Source organism: Penicillium hordei (genome assembly GCF_028827395.1).
Source record: "Penicillium hordei strain IBT 12815 chromosome Unknown utg000003l_segment0_segment0, whole genome shotgun sequence".
Taxonomy (NCBI): Eukaryota; Fungi; Ascomycota; class Eurotiomycetes; order Eurotiales; family Aspergillaceae; genus Penicillium; species Penicillium hordei.
The window spans coordinates 5,441,709-5,460,079 of NW_026623144.1; the positions used below are offsets into that span (position 1 = coordinate 5,441,709).

Genomic DNA, 18,371 nt, shown 5'->3' on the forward strand with positions numbered 1-18,371 from the left:
TTGCCTGATATTCTACTACCTCTGTGTACAGGGATACAAGACAATATTTAGTTAAAACACAATGACATACCAGGGCCGCCCCATTCGCATTGCAGGTTAGTATACTTGCATTCATTATGTACTCCAACTGACCTATTAGGTGCCTCGGGCTCTGCCTCAGACCGGCGTCAGGCTATCGCTGAATTTGCGCATCACTACCCAACCGATCCTGTCGATGTGATCATTGCTGATTTCATGAGCGAGTTTAACATGGCCACTGCCGCAGGTCGGCGCGTGGACCAGACAACCTCCCAAGAACCAACAGCTCCAGCCTACGAGCTCTCCTTCCTCGAAGCACTTGAGCCAGCTCTGGATGATTTAGCCAAGTATGGAATTAAGCTCGTGGTCAATGCTGGAGTGACCGACACAAAGGGTCTCTACGAGGTGGTGATGCGTATAGTTGAGGCAAAGAAGTTGGGTTTGAAGGTCAGTCAGCGCCTTGCCAAGAGCTGATCAAAATTTGCTTATTTGGATGCCTAGATTGCATGGGTTTCCGGGGATGAAGTGCTATCTACTGTCCAGAAGGGATTGACTTCCGGGTCTGAATTTCGCAACGTTTACACAGGCGAGCGATTGGCAGATTGGTCATTCGAGCCTATCTATGCGCAGTGTTATCTCGGTGGCCTCGGCATTGCAGCTGCACTCGCAGATGGTGCCGACATCGTATTATGCGGGCGGGTCTCGGATGCTTCACCAGTCATCGGAGCTGCTTACTGGTACCATGGCTGGCAGCGAGATGAGCTTGACAAGTTGGCGAATGCGTTTGTGGCAGGCCATCTGATTGAGTGCAGCAACTATGTCTGCGGTGGCAACTTTACAGGCTTCAAAGCCCTAGAGCACGCAGATGGAGATGGCTGGACCAATATCCGATATCCCATCGCCGAGATCTCTGCCGAAGGTGACGTTGTGATCACCAAGCAAGCGCATGCTACTGGTGGGACTGTAACTGTCGATACTTGCACATCCCAACTGCTCTATGAAATACAAGGACCTTGGTACTTCAACTCCGATGTCACTGCGGTCCTCGATGGTATACACTTCTCACAGCGTGGCGTCAATCGTGTCGCTGTTCATGGGGTGCGATCCGGTCCTCCTCCGCCTACCACTAAGGTTGGTATCACTGCGCGAGGTGGGTTCCAGGCCGAGACATGGTGGTTTTTGACCGGTTTGGATATCGAAGCCAAAGCTCGCATGCTGGAGGCACAGATTCGCCAATTGTTGTCACCTTATTCGGACAAATACACATCGCTCAATTTTGATTTATTAGGCTCTTCCCTCTCTGACCCGCAGAACCAGAACCGTGCTACTGTGCCGCTGCGCGTCGTTGTACAGGCACGACATGCAGAGGACCTTGCACCAACACGGTTCCTCAAACCCATCACCGATAACATCATGCAGGGTTACCCTGGCGCTACGTTTCACTTGGATATGCGCCAGGGATTTCCGCGTGCCATTTTTGAGTACTATGTGAGCTTGCTGCCACAATCCGCAGTCCAGCACCGCGTTCACATGCCCTGGAAGCCGGCGGCATCCGCGCGGACTCTCAATATCTCACCCCCGGCAAACACCAGGACATATCCATCACGCCAACCCTCGCAGCCCATTACTAACACTAACGGACCGGTCGATCTTACCCGCGACTTTGGGCCGACGACTCGTGGCCCTCTAGGCTGGATTGTTCATGCACGCTCTGGGGACAAAGGTGCCGACGCTAACTGCGGTTTCTGGGTGCGTCACCGTGACGAGTACCAATGGCTGCGGGTGTTGCTGTCTGTTGACAAAGCGCAAGAGCTGTTGGGAGATATTGGCCACGAGAACCGGAAGTTGGCAATTGAGCGCTTTGAGTTACCCAGCCTTCATGCGGTGCATTTCCTGTTTCGCAATCTGCTGGACCGGGGTGTCGGTGTGACCACCACGGTCGATTTCCTGGGGAAGAATGTGGCGGAGTATCTGCGGGCGCGACATGTTGATCTTCCTGTGCGATTCTTGAATCGAGGAAAGCTATAGAACGGACTTCACTGCCCGCTGTTCTAAGCCTTTAGAGAATCACAATATTATTATCCGATCGAGAAGTAATATGATCTTAGAGGCTTGGAAGGTCGTAAATACTCTTTACAACATACCGTATCTGTCAAAAAGATGTGTACTGAAAGGAGATATCACATGGTTGGTTGTCGAGAAAGCTAACCTTGATGCTCTCTGCTATGACAAAGGGGTATGTATGTAGTGTTAGTCTAACAACCTTAGACTATATTCACCTAAAGGTATTTCCCTGTTCTGAATTTCCCTTTCTTCCTCTCTTTTCTCCCCAAATTTGCTGCAACTATCTGTTTACTTCTTTTCATTCCAATCTTAGACTCACCCCCTCCTGAACCCCTGTCGTCGGGTTGTCCGCGGTACCTCCGGGCTTATCCCGGCACTAAGACAAATGCGACATTGGTGTCTGACTCAGTTACTGAAAGCCTTGATTTATAATGTGACCTATTCAAAATGTGACTCATTTGTCTTTGGGAATGATCTCACTGCAATCTACAACATACGGAGCAGAGTAGAAGGTGGCATTCAAGCAGGTGGGCAGACATATATAATCGTTGATCGCCTCAAGTTTTCTATGATGTGCAACAAGCAGCAATGTCTCCAGACTTGATCAACATCGCGAAGCTTTCCGATGGTGGGTCATCGGAACCTCAAATCCAACATAGGCTCGACCTTTTGAACAAATGGAATATCCCCTTCGGCTCAAAGATCCTCGAGATTGGTTGCGGGCAAGGAGATTTCACCTTGGTGGCGGCCTACATGGTGGGCGACCAGGGCCATGTCACAGGAATTGACCCGGCACCATTGGACTACGGTTTGTTCATTTAAGTCAATGGCATAAGAGTCGGGCTGATAATCCCACCAGGCGCACCTATGACTCTAGGAGAAACACAAGACAAACTAAGGCAGAATCCCATCGGCAACCGAATGACTTTCTATGAATCAACCCTTGAAGAGTTCCTCGATTCAAGCGTTTCAGAGCAAATCTATGACTATGCTATGTTTGTACATTCAATTTGGTACCTGCCATCTGCCGACGCGTTGCTGCCAATGCTGGCAGCACTCCGCGGAAGAACGAAACATCTTCTCATTTCGGAGTACTCCCTCGATGTCCGCGGCGATATCGCCGCTCTGCCACATCTGCTAGCAGCAATCTCACAAGCTGAATTCAACTCTAGAGACAATGACTTAGACCGAAATGATAATGTTCAATCCATTATATCCCCACAGATGATTTGTGCGGTGGCGCAAAAGGCAGGGTGGGAGCTTCAGAAAGAAGACATTGTTGAATCCTCCGAGGGACAAGAGGATGCAAGATGGGAGGTTCATCGAGTCTTATCGGAAGAATATACTCTCAGATCAGGGTCATCCGAGGATGGTAGTCGCCAAGGCTTTGCAACTGCATTGGTCCATGCTGTTGCAGAGAGCAAGCGGGCACTTGGACCGAGTCCAAAGCTTAGGACATTGCCTACGTGGCTGGGCTCTTGGGTGTGAATACTGTGATAGGGATCAGCATGTCCCCGCTTTATCCTCGCTAATTGCTTTTATTTTCAGTAATAATAGTCGTGAATTTGATCAGTCAGTCTGAATCTCACCTCCTTTCTAAAATCTTCCGTAGTCTATATGGGTATACCCATATATATTTTGAAATTTACTATAGAACCCGTACCTAGATATGATATTGGTCACGTATTTCTGTCACATATCAACACGTGAGGCCTTAGGTACATCAATCCACTCGCAGGTTCCTACGCCTATTTCTCATTCCTCCCGTAGGCTGATCAAAAGCGATTATGCCATGAAAGACAGGCCCGTAGCGATATTTACCTTGAGGTCCTTGAGAGCCACCTCGAGCAATTTAGTCTCACGTTCAGATATTTTGCCAATAGGCAAGGCCTTGGTAGCGCCCGCCTTTCCGAGCTGGATCTTGACAGCGAAGTAGTCAACTCCAAGATCAGCGGCAATCTCCTTGCCCTCAGGAATCCCTGGCAGGTATACAAAGGCCTCCTCGGTAATGGACTCTCCCCTTTTACCTGCAAGAAGAGCCTTGACGAAGCGGAAACCAGCGTAGGCCATGCACGTCGTAGCGCTTCCAGCCCCCTGCTTGCTCTTGACGATTTCGTCGCCACCAAATTGAACACCTGTTGGCATGGTTGGTAAAGTACCTTTTACCGTTCTGGGCATCATTAACTTACGGTTAATCACAGTCGCCAGAGTTTCATCATCCAAGTTGATCGAGGGCTGAGCCTGACTGTACAGGGGAAGAATGGTAGCACCGCTGTGACCACCAATGACCGGGACCCTGAAGCCCTTGGGATTAACATTGTCGCCCAAGGCATGGGCAGCAAATGTAGAGGCGCGAACAACATCCAAGGTTGTCACACCGAAGATATGGGTGGGATTAAAAACACCGGCTTTCTTCAGTACCTCAGTAGCAACTGGCAGAGTCGAGTTGACCGGATTCGTGACAACGCAACATAACGCTTGAGGACATGTGGCCGCAATCTCAGTGAAGATGTCTCGAATAATGCTGGCGTTGGTCTAGGTTGCAGTTAGCACTTGACTTCCCACGCATTCTTTTTACAGCACTCCGACTGTTGGTAGGTAATATTCACTCTGAACAAATCTAAGTAATCATGGTCAGGAATCTACCTTGATCAAGCACTATATGAATACATTTCTTACCATCTCTGGTCATGCCGGGCTTGCGAGCGATACCGGCGGTCACTACGACAACGTCTGCGCCACTGAGGGCCTTCTTGAGACCAGAGTCCTCGGGGAGATGGCCACTGACTCTGGCCCTGGTGTCGATATGGTTCAAATCGGTGGCAATGCCTGGTACATGAACAACATCATAGAGTGAGATCTCATCAAATAGATCACTCTTCCATGGGTCAGACACTTAGCCTCGGGCGTGATAGCTTCCAAGGTTAATTTGTTAGGGAGAACATACTGCTTTGCACAGGAGACTAAGTGGGGTGCCGATCTGACCAGCGGCACCGAGTAGAGCAATTTTGACCATTTTATGGCTGAGAGGGGGCGAGCGATAAGTATGGATGTGCTCGACTCTTGAATTTAGACTATATGGATGGACTGGGCTTGATGTAAATGAGGAAAATGAGACCTTTTATAAACAGCATCGCTCATCTCCAAATGCCAAGCAGTCATTGCTACGATTCGGTCTTCACACCCTCGGGATGAGAGTGCGCTTCAAGGTATCGGCTGATAGTTCAACCGCACAACTCATCTTCAGGTAGCCCGGGGGTAATCTGGCTTAAATGCTATCGGTTTCACCCCTCAATCTTGCTTACATGCACAAGTAACTTCGATCTTCCTAGTATCTGCTGATATCTAGATCAATGGGTCTGCTAGAAACTCGCCGGGAACTCAATGAAATGGCTGGAAAATATACAATAAGTACCGTTGGGGCTAGGAATGGCGGCTGGTATATGCTCGATCATGATGGTACTATGCTGGCTGTTGCCTCGGATTTCGCGGAACTGGATGCCTCGGTCGAGGAAGCAATGCGGCTGGACGGCCTCCTTCCAGAGCTTGATAGTGAAGTTAGCGAGAGTGTTGCACCCCAAAGTGGAGAGCGACCGGGGTCTAAACTATCAAACAGCTGCTTCACTCACGTTGTTTTGCGTCGTCCGCATGTCGGACACACAGGGATTGTTACGTGTGCAAGTAGAACCTTAATATTAGTATTTGAGTGGGCTTGAGGTAGAGAAGGCTTGGTATTTCCCTTGCTACAAATCCGAACATTCAACACTGATCAGCTTTTAGTATGCTGCATCAACTGTACCTGTGCCTACTGCCTTTTTCTTTGTATTTCTCGTTTGATGAACACATGTTCACTTCTTCATCGTCTTTGTTCGTTGCTGTTTACATTAGTCTAGTGCAATCAAAAGGATATTTCATAACCCCCGTCCTGTACCGACGATAAAACTGGCTGGTTCCATATCTATGTTGCACTGTCGCAGCCTTTGCCCGTGATCACTGTCTCTTATGCGAAGACGAATCTACGAGGGAGCGAGATGGGCCGAAGCAACAAAATGGTGACTCCAAAGAGCTACAAGCAAAACGTCCGAAGATCAATGCCTTTCACAAAGCAGTACCTCTAGCGGAGGGTATGCGACCTAAAACACTGGATGAAGTATGCGGCCAATAACTTGTCGGACCAAACGGCGTCCTGTGCGGAGTCATCGAACAAGACAGAGTACCGAGTATGATACTGTCGGGCAGCGCGGGGACAAGGAGGGCTCTTCGTGCGGTACGTGTTCCACGAGGAGTGAGATGTGGTATCTCGATTCAAGCCATCTATCATAACAAGATATAGTCTACAGTTGATCCCGAAAGAGTGAAATTATCACTAATAAGACATGAGAGATTGTATTCGATATTTCTTTGAAAAGGCAACAAACAAGGAAAGGAAATCACAGGTGGCTTAAGGAGATGGAGCAGTGGCCATCTCCACGCAAGCCGCAACGCAAGCCTCAACGCAAGATGCAAAATGTTTCCAGAGCATAGTAGTCAAGGATTCTCCTGCCTTTATCCATTTTCATGGAAACTTATCACATTCCAAGTCGATCCACCTTGTTCCTAAGCAACTCGATCTGTGGAGCCAGGTCACTAGCATCATTCGAGGTGATGGTGGCCGCGATAATCGGCCGGGCCGAACCGCATGCTCGACCAATCGCGGTCTTATTAGGCAAAAACACGTATGGGACGTTCTTGTCTTCACAAAGCAATGGAAGATGCATCAATATCGCGAGAGGAGCAGTGTCGGCAGCGAGAACGACGATCTCGGATGTGCCTCGGCACACGGACTTAGTGACTGGGCAAATATTAGCTCTATAGTTAGCTCAAAAGAATTAAGAGCAGACATACCTTCATTTGCACCTTTCTTGAGCTGATGGTAATGCATGGCCAGTTGCAACAAGTCCAAAAGTTCTTGTGTCAACGCAGGATCCGCGTTCGGCCACGCTAGGCATCGTGTTAGATTAGAGGATCAAAATGACAAATTTGACACAGACTTACCGGCACGTTGTTGGGAAGACTGCATTTTTTTCCTTGCGAAGGGCCGTGAACAACTTCGTCTCAGAATGGGGAGTGAGAGACAGAAAGAATAATGTTGGAGAGATCAAGGTAGAGAAAGTGTCGAGCAAGTGAGTTGCAAGATAAGCTGGTAGAGCACCCGTCGAAGATGTAAGACTGTGAAGAGAAGAGACGACAGGTGAGAGATGAGTGGTGAGAAACAAGGAGAGGTCCCATAAGCACTTTCCTTCCAACGAAAAATATATGGTCACCTCATTTTCCCTTCTCTGTTATCTGTTAGGTGTGATACATATATCTTATACATATATATGTGCTATTGAGAGGCTAAGAATAGGAGCGATCACCAAAGTTATAACATCCATGAATGTAGAAATAGTGTTATTATTTATTGATTTAAACTCCAATTCCAAAGATCTATATGTGAATTCCTTTGAACATGATAACAACGCTATGCACACAAGGCTCTAGATCCAACCTTAGAAGTCTCTATGGAGTCACACAAGTCAATGGTACCTGAAGGTAACAAAAGACACAGAAGGATTCCTACGTCGAATATTCACATTCTTATCCACTCACGAGAGGGTCGGGCGTGAGATTGGAGGCTGTTATAGCAGCACCATCGCCTGGCGTGACAGTGCCCTCAGAAGGACTGTCAATCTCCTTAGACGTATTCTGCTCTTCGTTCTCATTCTTGCCCGGAGGCTTTGTGCCCTTTTCACGCATCGCTCCGCTTTCAAATGCTTCTTCGGGGAGAGGACGAACATGAGGCTGGCAGATCCACCAAGGCCTTCCATATTCCGCAATCACTGCCTTAGATCCTTTCAAACTCTCATCGAATTGTGCTTCAAACTTCTCGGGAGAAGCTTCGTACTCCTGAAGTCCACCTTTGATGGCCTCCTCGAGGAGAGCTAGAGTGTGCTCAAAAGCGGCCATGTCGCCTGGTTTCGATGTAGCCAGAGCATCTCGAACGTTGGTATGAGTTGCAACCATTGGCCGCAAGACTTGGAAAAGGTGACCCTGCATGAAACCGAGGCTAGCAGAGTGACACTTCTTGCCCTTCTCGGCCTTGCTCCGCTTTTGCTTCTTCTTAAGTGGGCCATCCTGGTGGCCATTATCTTCGGTATCAGTGGTTTCTGCAAATTCATTGACTGGGTCAGATGGGAGATAAAGCGGCTTTCTTTCTGGAACCGGCTGTTCGAGAACGTATTTATAGATGATATCAAGGTACCGTCGCAGGACGGCGTCGATTCGGTAACCGCCCTTTCCATTCCGACCGCGCCAGTATTCTCTTCCTTCAGTACCAGCTGGAGGCGGCTTGCTGAATATGGATGGGTCTGATAAATTTCCTTCTGCGCTCATCACGGCGTCGGCCCCGGTTGCCTCGAGACAGGTTTCAATGTCGCCGTAGTTGAGAATATTGCCATTGGCAAAAATCACCGTATCCGCAGGTAGATTGTCTCGTAGATAGCGGATGTAGCCCCAGTCTGCGACACCAGTGTTGTGACCCTTCTGTTCCCGTCTGCGTCCATGCACAGTTATGATGCTGGCCCCAGCGGAGAGAATCATTTTAGCGTACTCCAAGGTCTTCTCTTTGGTCTCCTGGATACGAAATTTCACCGTGACAGGAATTGAGAGCTCGGTGTGTAACCGATGCACAAGTTTATAGATCAAATCCCAGTCTTCTTGGAGGAAAGCTCCGTAGTGTCCCTTTTTCGCGATACCCTGTGGGCAGCCAAGATTCAAGTCCACAGCGTCGCAGTGAGGTGCGACATAGCGGGCAGCCTCCAAGAACTCATCTGGGTTATTTGTGCAAAATTGGACGAAAAGTGGCCGGTCAATTGCGGGATTTCCATCTAGAAACAATTCATCCTTGCTTTCGGCGGTTTTGCGGGTTGGTTGGAAATGTTTGGCACGGACATTCTCTTGTTCGCCGAATAGGCGTGCGTGAAACATTGGGGTGTATGCGAGTAAAGGCTTCGGGTCGTTTGGCGGCATGAAGGATCGAGTGAGCATGCGCCACGCCTTTGAACATTAACATTGGTCTGCAGATGTTACTATTTAGAAGGCGAACTTACGAATTCAGATCTGTCGACCATTGGGGCAACGACATATTTTGGGCTGCCAATACTTTCATAAAACTTCCTTCCAAAAAGCTTCTCCTGGGTCTGAGGCGCAGCCACGGAGGTCTGCTCAATGCTCTTCGGTGGGCTTGTTTCTGGGGCCATTTTTGAGAGATAGGACTGGGAGAACTGTCGGGGAAATCGGCCCAGAAAAGGGCTGAGAGGCTTGAAGATACCTATGTTGACGCCTGAATGAAAAAAAAAAAAGAAAGAAAGTGGTTATGGGTCAACGATCGCCTCCAGTCGCATTACAATGGAGAAACAACTTTTGCGAAAAGCATCTTATCTCATCCGGAATTACTATTTCCCGACTTATCTTATCGTCGCGGGGATCTGGGAGATTCCAACTTTGGAAGCTGCAAACGCGTTGAGCTCGTGGTGTCACTGGAGAGATTGACCTTTTGAATCTGATGTTTCTAAAGTTACCTTGTCATATTCCCTTTTTTATTATACACTTTAAGAGCTGCTTGATCAACCTCAGTTGCCCAGGTGACCTTTGCCAAATTGGATTCGCGTATCGATTACATAATCTGATATGAATGCCCAGGTGCCCCGGCGCTGGCAGAGACTAACCCAGTAAGTCCTGGAGTCCTTCAATGAGAATCGGGGCTCGAAAAGAAATGATGCATATATGCAATGTTGTGTGAGAAGGGATTGATATTGTGAAGCTAATGTGCAGAGGTTCTGAATTTGATAGAGTTCTTGAACGTTCACTACTATCATCTCTCAACTGCCAACAATGGATGCGTCAACAGGATCAGGAGGTAAGTCTCCGGTCCACACAATCTTTTGTCTAAGCAATTATAACTGTGTGTTAGCCCCTTTAAATCTCTGCTTGTCTGAACATGGGCTATATGCTGCCCACGTGAGTGGCAAGGGCCTGGTTGTTCACTCAAATGTAGCCTCGGAAAACAAGGAGGTACAGATCGCAAGGATCAAAGAGATTCCACTCAAATCCCTCAAATACTTCAACGTGGAAAGTTCTCCTGGTTTATCAGATGATGAGGTAGCCTCCCGGCATCGGCTCCTATCCGCAAATGACAGCCGAATCTCGGTCTGGCAGCTCACTCCGCTTGAAACATTCGCCGAGATTGAAAGCATTGAGCCGGGGGCATTAACTATCGATTTTGGCGCCGATGAGAATGAAGTTCTTGTGTTTCATGCGTGGAACACTAAACTCAGTGTTCACTCATTAGAGACCGGGCGCAGCTCAGTGATTAAGACACCAAAGTTTGCCCATCACCTCGGCTTTGGGTATCGGCCAAAAACAAGACAACTCGCCATCCTGCTCAAACCGGAGACTTCGGACCTACTGACCGTCCACGAGCCCCGGTCTTACGAGCTCGTCAACAGGACTGTGCTTCCAACCATTGACGCACAAGGGTTGAAATGGAGCCCGGATGGGAAATGGATTGCCATCTGGGATATCGCTAGTGCAGGCACAAAGGTTCTGGTATTCACAGCGGACGGTCAACTTTTCAGGACGTATTCTGGACCATCCGGGGTAGATGATTCCTTCGATCTTGGCGTGAAACATATTGAATGGAGCCCTGCTCCCGGGCAGGGCATTTCCGAAATATTGGCTGTGGGAAAAATCAATGGGAATGTTGACTTGCTCCGAACACGCACCGTAAGTTATCTTCTCAGTATGTGCGGCAATATTGACTAATTCTATCCTGATAGTTCTCTTCCGCGACAACACTTTCACATGTCTTCCAGACAGACCAGCAATGTTCCAATATTTGGCGCGAGCGATATACTAGTCCCGCGGGAGACGCCGAATATGCCGAGGCATCCTCCTCATCTGCATTGAGTATGAGCCCCGAGTCGTCGGGGCCGCCACGGGGCATCTTGGCAATGACCTTCAGTCCAGACGGTCGCCTCCTTGCAACTGTTGACACTACACGGCAGAATGTCGTTTGGATTTGGTCACTAGATGGCACCCCAGCACTTGCATCGGCTCTTGTTCACGAACAACCCGTTCGACAGATTGTTTGGCATCCTTCATCACCACAACTGTTGATTAACACCATCTCGAATACATTGCCTGCTATTAGATGGTGGTCCCCACATGGTCGTCCATTGATTGCCCGGGTTCCTATTCAGAGGAGTGAGAATGGAAAATATGATGTGAGATGGGTCGCAGGGTCAAATGTGGACTCGCCGTTCTGGTTCAGCTCACCGGAACAACATGTTATTGGATATTTGTCTACTTGTGATGGTGCTGTTGATTTTGAGGTGTTGAACTCGGTGAGCAGCAAGAGTTTGTCTTGATTGTGGTAATATGCAAGTAAATGGGTGTTTTTTTGGGGGGGGGTTAAAAAAAAGGACCCAAATGAGTCAAATGCCTCTGATCACTGGAATGAACTGGCTATCGCACTTGATAGTACAAAATTCACATTCGATTCGGTCACTTAGATCTGTAATAGAATAATTAAGATAATACTAAGGCCATAACTTTGTTCTACCAGCACAGTAGCGTAAAATATATAGATAATCCGAAGTTATGAGCCAGTTCGATCGCTGGACAAACTGAGAACCCTGTACGGTGCAACATCGCCCTCCTATATATGTTTATAAAGCCTTTCCTACTATATATTCCACTGATCTACTTTTGTTTTTTCCCCACCCGCTGGTTTTGTTGTTGTCTGTGCTTGTATATATATAGAAGTGTCCGCTTGTTAACAAAACCCTAAAGCCCCAAGATTAATATATAGTTATCTAATACTTTCTGCCTAAAATATACAACATAGATAAACTATCGACAGAGTTACGATTATGACCAATCAAAATATAATGTTACTCTTATAGTCATATTTGAATTTACTTGGAATACTAACGAAAAACCTAAAAAGTTGAAAGAAAAAGAAACTCCGATAGGGGGAATCGAACCCCCGGCTGCCGTGTGAGAGACGGCGATGTTAGCCACTACACCATATCGGATAGGTACGATAAATTACGCTTCGTAGTTTAAGATAATCAGTTTCAGTTTAGCACCGGTGGTCGCTGTGCGTGCATGGCTGTATATAGTCCCCTGCTCTGTTCCAACCCAAAAGTTCAGATTCAATTTTTGCTCCTCCCTTCCTCCTACGCCTCACAGGTGAGGCATTTTTGCTATTGATCCGGATCACCGAGCTCCACTACCTCCTTTCCCCGGTGAGACTCGTCGGCAGTGCGATCTGCGGTGACCTCCCTCGTCCAGCCCTGTTTTCCTCCTCAGCTCCGACTATGGCGCTCGAGTTAAGGCAGCCCTTTCCCTGAGTCTGTGAGGCTGGCATGTAGGCTCAGCGCTTCAGATACCAACCGGCCGGTCCATAGTTGACCTCTGCGTAAGCAGGCGCATTCGCGTTCGCCAACATAAGGTATCTCGTGCTTATCCCCCTCAGGGTTCCTAATCTTCTAGCGGCGCGTACTGCGAAGTGTAGGCAGAACAAGGCAGGTGATACTAGGGGTCCTGACAACCTTCCTAGTACTACGGATACTAGGAGGATATGACGGAAAGCTGGTGTACGAACAATGTATGGTATAAATGACCAATGTTGACAACTCATAACTAAAATGACAAAACCCGCTATTTCAACAATCTGTGCGGACCATGATGACTAACTGTAATATGCACTTTTGTATGGTATGCCTGGTACCCAATGTCACATGATGTTTCCGGTATATTACCTGGTTTCTACCATGTATTCGGACTTAGTATTCGACAGGATACTTAGTAGCCGGTATAAAGTTAGTGAACGGTCGGTCCTTCATTTTATTAGGGAGCTATAGACTAAATAGAAAAAACTCCAGGACCATGATAGGAGATAAAGTTGTGCAGTATTCACCTAGCGATGCGCCCGAGAATCGTCTGCTGGCCCTCCCCGTCTAACGTATCAGGAGAAGGAGAATCAGGATCTATATTAATTTCCGTTGATTCCCGTGAAGCCTTGCGATTTTTCTTTACCATGGCTGAACGCAAGAGTAAGAACGGAAATTTTATCAGGCTTGATATCGAAGTCAAAAGTATTGGGAAACATTCGGCTATATACCAAGATCGTTCTTCCTTTAATAAATTTTTCAAAATTGCTGTCTCTGCATGGCTACCTAACTCCGCTTCGTATAATTTAGTGGCTGTAAGATGAATGACTCGTTTGCTCGCCTTCCTAGACCAATGAGCATGCCATAACCAGCCGTTGCTACTTTTAAATCGATCTAGGCGTGCGCTGATGACGAGGATCGATTGAGAGGATTCCAAGCATTAATTAGGGAACACGCATTCTAAAAATAACAATTTCCACTTCACTATCATCTGTCGACGTGAAAAGCAGCTACAGTCTTCTCAAATTGGTAGATGCATGTATTGTTCACTTCAAATACATGGCTAGGCTAAGCGTCGTCAGTTCCGGTCGCTTCCTGGCCCTCCTAGGCTCCAGATGCTTCCCTAAAGAACAGTGGGTTCGTGCAAAATAAACTCGTGGAAACCATTCAGGCACTCCACGCCCGTCAAAGCACTCCAGGTAGATATCGAAGTTTGTGACAGATGGAACACAGGTGATAGGCGCTCCCAAGATGTCAGCGGCACGGCCCGGCATGAGAGCGACATCTGGAGTAATGCTACATTTAGTATGCACTAAAATATGACTCAAAAGGCCCTTCAAGGGTAACCCGAAAGTTAAGGGCATTTACCCCGCATCTCTGGCTAGTCACAATAAGTAAGAGGTCTCTCTCCACTGATGAGGCGAAGGTTTAGCCAATCAGGTGTATGGGCCTGGTGAGCTTATGCATACATAAATTGGGTCGATGCGATACGCCTCCGATTTGTCTTACAATTGCCCCTCATTTGGAAAGTATAAGGATCTTCAAACTCCTCAAGCTCTCTATCCTATCTGACTTCTGCCCACTCACAAAAATGAGTTATCCTGGCCAACCAATACGAGCTTGGCTGAGGCCGAGGCGGATTGAGGACAACGAATCCCAAAGGCCAGCACCAAACTCCAATTCAAGTAGGTATACTGGACAGGAGCAGCATACCCCATCCAAATCACTGAGATATTCAACCTTAGCCTTCAAGAATGCTCCTCAATTCGGTATTCCACCCTCAGCAGAGAATATCCCGCCTAGGCTTCTGACCATAAATTCATTAAAAAGTCAGTTTGGGCGGCAAACAATACCAAAGCGCTCGAACAAAAGTGACCCCGAACTAGATGCTGGAAGTAAAGAGAAAGCAGAGGGTGGAGGGTCAAATTCTGCCTCTGGATCAAAGTTTGTCTTTTCAGATGCCCGTGAAGTCGCACACAAAAACCGCAAAAAGATATTGACAGAAGGGCTATCGCCATTACTTGAAGAGGGTACAAATGCCTCCGTCTTACTTTGCTGGGGTGAAAGATACAATTGTTCGATTCTACCGGTTTCGGTCTCTGACCCGATAGATGAAGTCACCACATGGAGAGAAATACATAAGGCATGGTATGCACACAGAGGCCAATGGAGGAAGCATTTGCCTCTTTATGGTATCACGCAAGTTGACATAGTCGAGGTCTGTATTGGCTTGCACATGCATGATTTCTTTTTATTGGCACTGACATTTCCCAAGCTTTCGATGGTGGGAGAAAACCCAAAAAAATCGAGAAGTACGACGGAGTACATTGGGATGTATACGATAGTTGACACCCACGCTGAAAGGCAACGACTAGAACATATCATAAATAATTACGAGCCACAAGAGTTTCAATGCTCATACAATCTATACACAGGAAGGGTCGACTGCCTAGAAGGTTGTGTGTCAATGATCCTAGATCATGTGCAATGTCCAGATGAAAGATTTTTCAATGCGGAGCGGAGTCTTTCTCTTCTCAATACACGCCCTTTGATAAAACTTATCTTCTCCAATCCCGATCTCGCTGCGCTGAATAACTTCCTCAAAAGAGAAGAAATAGTGCACAGCCACGCGTAAGTGATATATAAAGGGTATGTTCAAGCACTCATAGCGAATGAAAGCTAATCAAGAATGATAGGGATATCCTGCAGAAATTGAATGAATGGCACTGCTCGGAATTAAGAGAGCTCCGATTCCGCGGAATAATTATCAGCGAAGGCTGGATGATTAGTACGCAACACTTGACCTTGTCTTTGACAGTGACTATATTGTTGATCATAGTCATTGCTGCTAAGTTTACCTTCTATGATTGGGGCACAGCATGGAATGTCGGTTGCTTTTTCGCCACATTGACAACGATTCCATGGATATGGGCCTATGTTGCCGCTTGATAAACCCACATCAAGCTAACTCTGTGTCATTGTAGGAGAGTTCCGGTTTATGACAGCAAGATATTCTGTTGTTCAAGTGGTCATGGACGAGGGCTACAGTGGATGGAAGAGGATTGATTCCGTCGATACTGTCAGATCTTCAAATCTTCCAATGTAACTATGAAAGATAACGGGGCATACTATAAGAGATCTTCTACCTATTAAAACAAATTTTTGTCATCCGACGGGCCGCTGTTGGCCATCAAGGTATTGGAAAGGTGGAGGAACGACGGTGCGTATCCACGCTCGGTCTAGGGTGGCGTATCGAAAATCCTTTCTCGAGTCGCGTGCGGATACATCGCTTATATCGCTTGTCTGGCCAATCACGCCTTGTTCAGCCCCCGGAGTTGAGACGGGCTCGTTCGTCCAAGTCTCAACCTCGAACGGCAAAAGCTCCGACAGGATCGCATTCGGGAGAGGCCTGTCTGCCAATCGTCTCCATGTCCGATGCACAGAGAGGAGACTACCGCACGACAGAATAGGCTGCTCACCCACTTGATCTAATGGCCATACCGCAGCGATGCTCCTATTTCTGGAGGACTGCACGCGTTCGCAATGTCTGTGTCTACTGTTATCACTACTGGGTTGATTGAGCAATGCTTGCTAGTCGTTCTATGGCACAAGGCAGAAGACGAAACGCGTAAGGCGGAATAACACGGAGACAAACGCCCCCTCGCTATCTCTAGTCCGCAAGAAGCTGTCGCCGTAGGAGTATGCTCTGTTTTTATTGACCTTCTATTTCGTCCTGCATCCCAACCGATCGTGAAGCTAACGAGGGTTGCGGCCATAAGGCGCCTTTAGTGACAGAGATTGTAATTGCGTAGATCTCTAGAATATATACAACCGCATAACACATAGGTGTAGGTCGACACGGATAAGTGTTTGTAGGCGCACCAACAGGGGCGCCTTACAGCTTTTTAAATCCGGAGGCTATTCTAGAATCTCGGCATAACCACCGTGGAATGTTACGGTTATCGCGAAAGAAGACACATTTACAATGTTAGTCTCGTAAACTGTCGTGGACTAAGCAACTACCGACCGACGCGAATCGCGGCCGAGACAGTCTAATCAGTCAAATTAAGCTAACTAATCCGATCACTGTTATCATCGGTTCCACATTGATACGAGCACCCTTTACTAAGGTCGACAAGGCTCTCGTGCGGTGTACGGCCCCAAGGCAGATTTGAAGCTACGCTGCAAGGTAGCGATTACACTCGCCGGATTGCAGAAGAGCCGATGAGTCACACAGGGGAAAGGGGGTAGCGGAGCTTAGGAGCTCGGTAATCCGGGTCAATGGCATAATTGCCTCACCTACGAGGCGTAGTAGAAAGGAAGGTGAAAAAGAAAATCGGAGCTATTAGATGGAGGGGGGAAGAGCAGGGGACTATATAGGACCACGCACGGGGAGGCACTAAGGACAAAGAGCGCTAAACCGCAACTAGACAAACTAAACTAAAAAGCCTAATTCATCATACCCGTCCGATATGGTGTAACGGCAATGACAAGACAAAGGCTCCGCCACACTCACGCCTCCCGGGAACTCCCTAGCCTTGAGAGGACCTTTGTCTTACGAAAGACCACGATCTAGTACGCGCTAGGAAGCGGGACCATCCCACGGCCCGCGCCGACCCAAGACCACTAATGTCCCAAGATAAGCCACGGTTTGACCAACACCACCAGACGTATCGCAGGACAACCCTGATCCTACGAGTGTTGACAACCCAGGGGACACGGCACGTGATCAGGACGTATCCTGTCGTAGGATATGATCAGACGTACGGACAAGATGACCCGGGGATAGGACGTATCCTACCACCGGGTAGGAAGAACTGGGATATATAAGAACCTCATGTATCTAGTTTAGTTCTTCGTTTTCAATCATACATTGTTACTTGTGTCTACTATTCAGAACCTTTGGTGACTCGTACAACTTGATTATAACTTGACAGCACTATGAATAGGCTCATACTCCGGTATCGACTAGTTCGGCGCATTATTCTGGCATCGCTCCTCGATACCCTTTAGGACTTAGCCCGATATAAGGCCTTTTAGGTGACAGTACGGTTGGGAGACAGATCCTTGACGTTGGAAGCAGAGAAGCACCAGGCAAGTATAACCCAGGAATCTTCTAACGTAGCGACGACCCGATAAGTCGTGCGTAACACAGCGGCGAAGGCTGCTGAGGAGAAACAGAAACGCGAGGATAGGGCAGCCGTCACTAAAAGTCTTACTGACCATACGACGATGAAACAACTATCATCTTCGGGTTATGAAGCTAAAGTCAAGTGACAGAGATAGCTGAGCATGTGAGGCTAGGCTATCATACTAGCAAGAACCCTAAACGCAAGCCATGGATGTTTGTTCATAGAAGCAAGTACAGTAGAGCAATACAGTACTTCCGGAAATTGGGGTCACCACGTACACTCTTCAATGGATTCTCGAACCCTGGTGCCGTAAATACTGCCATGACGTTGAATCTAGAGCTCGCTCCTGAAGTCTTCACGTCATTGATTCTTTTGGAGTGGCGTCCAACAATTTCTCGACTGGCAACGAACTCTTCCCATACAAAAGTCGTGTCGCAGGTGAGAATACCTTCCTATTCTCTCTCCTCCTACGAAAAGAATGAAAACATTCTTTGGCAACCCTACAAACCAAGATGGCATCGAACAACCACACGGATACAGATTCAGATGATGCAATTACAACAGCTGATAGGCAAATCTGCTGAATCCCACCGAAAAAAATTGCAAACAGCTAACACTGCACAGCTTCCAAAGAAGGCACACACTCCTCTGTCGATGGCAAACTCAGCTAGAGCTCTTCTTA

At 47.7% G+C, this 18,371-nt stretch overlaps 7 protein-coding genes across 7 annotated transcripts; 3 read left to right on the forward strand and 4 right to left on the reverse strand.

Annotated features, from left to right (window-relative positions):
* Nucleotides 1-61: 61 nt before the first annotated feature.
* N7537_007264 (acyclic terpene utilization AtuA family protein) lies at nucleotides 62-2,046 on the forward strand (the record flags this gene model as incomplete). The annotated part of the gene is made up of 3 exons (XM_056898321.1): nucleotides 62-95; nucleotides 140-465; nucleotides 520-2,046. 3 exons carry the CDS (start codon nucleotides 62-64, stop codon nucleotides 2,044-2,046), a joined length of 1,887 nt encoding a protein of 628 aa, XP_056754106.1.
* A 624-nt stretch (nucleotides 2,047-2,670) lies between these two features.
* N7537_007265 (class I SAM-dependent methyltransferase) lies at nucleotides 2,671-3,570 on the forward strand (the record flags this gene model as incomplete). The annotated part of the gene is made up of 2 exons (XM_056898322.1): nucleotides 2,671-2,890; nucleotides 2,942-3,570. 2 exons carry the CDS (start codon nucleotides 2,671-2,673, stop codon nucleotides 3,568-3,570), a joined length of 849 nt encoding a protein of 282 aa, XP_056754107.1.
* Nucleotides 3,571-3,867: 297 nt separating this feature from the next.
* Nucleotides 3,868-5,098, reverse strand: N7537_007266 (malate dehydrogenase; the record flags this gene model as incomplete). The annotated part of the gene is made up of 5 exons (XM_056898323.1): nucleotides 3,868-4,217; nucleotides 4,272-4,617; nucleotides 4,692-4,702; nucleotides 4,762-4,960; nucleotides 5,030-5,098. The coding sequence occupies 5 exons, from the start codon at nucleotides 5,096-5,098 to the stop codon at nucleotides 3,868-3,870; spliced, it is 975 nt and encodes a 324-aa protein (XP_056754108.1).
* A 346-nt stretch (nucleotides 5,099-5,444) lies between these two features.
* N7537_007267 (uncharacterized protein) lies at nucleotides 5,445-5,732 on the reverse strand (the record flags this gene model as incomplete). The annotated part of the gene is made up of 2 exons (XM_056898324.1): nucleotides 5,445-5,627; nucleotides 5,712-5,732. The coding sequence occupies 2 exons, from the start codon at nucleotides 5,730-5,732 to the stop codon at nucleotides 5,445-5,447; spliced, it is 204 nt and encodes a 67-aa protein (XP_056754109.1).
* A 918-nt stretch (nucleotides 5,733-6,650) lies between these two features.
* On the reverse strand, nucleotides 6,651-7,141 carry N7537_007268 (uncharacterized protein; the record flags this gene model as incomplete). Its single annotated transcript, XM_056898325.1, has 3 exons — nucleotides 6,651-6,913; nucleotides 6,967-7,062; nucleotides 7,117-7,141. 3 exons carry the CDS (start codon nucleotides 7,139-7,141, stop codon nucleotides 6,651-6,653), a joined length of 384 nt encoding a protein of 127 aa, XP_056754110.1.
* A 557-nt stretch (nucleotides 7,142-7,698) lies between these two features.
* Nucleotides 7,699-9,359, reverse strand: N7537_007269 (tRNA-dihydrouridine synthase family protein; the record flags this gene model as incomplete). The annotated part of the gene is made up of 2 exons (XM_056898326.1): nucleotides 7,699-9,156; nucleotides 9,210-9,359. 2 exons carry the CDS (start codon nucleotides 9,357-9,359, stop codon nucleotides 7,699-7,701), a joined length of 1,608 nt encoding a protein of 535 aa, XP_056754111.1.
* A 634-nt stretch (nucleotides 9,360-9,993) lies between these two features.
* On the forward strand, nucleotides 9,994-11,528 carry N7537_007270 (WD40 repeat domain-containing protein; the record flags this gene model as incomplete). Its single annotated transcript, XM_056898327.1, has 3 exons — nucleotides 9,994-10,018; nucleotides 10,073-10,884; nucleotides 10,938-11,528. The coding sequence occupies 3 exons, from the start codon at nucleotides 9,994-9,996 to the stop codon at nucleotides 11,526-11,528; spliced, it is 1,428 nt and encodes a 475-aa protein (XP_056754112.1).
* Between the last annotated feature and the right edge of the window lie 6,843 nt (nucleotides 11,529-18,371).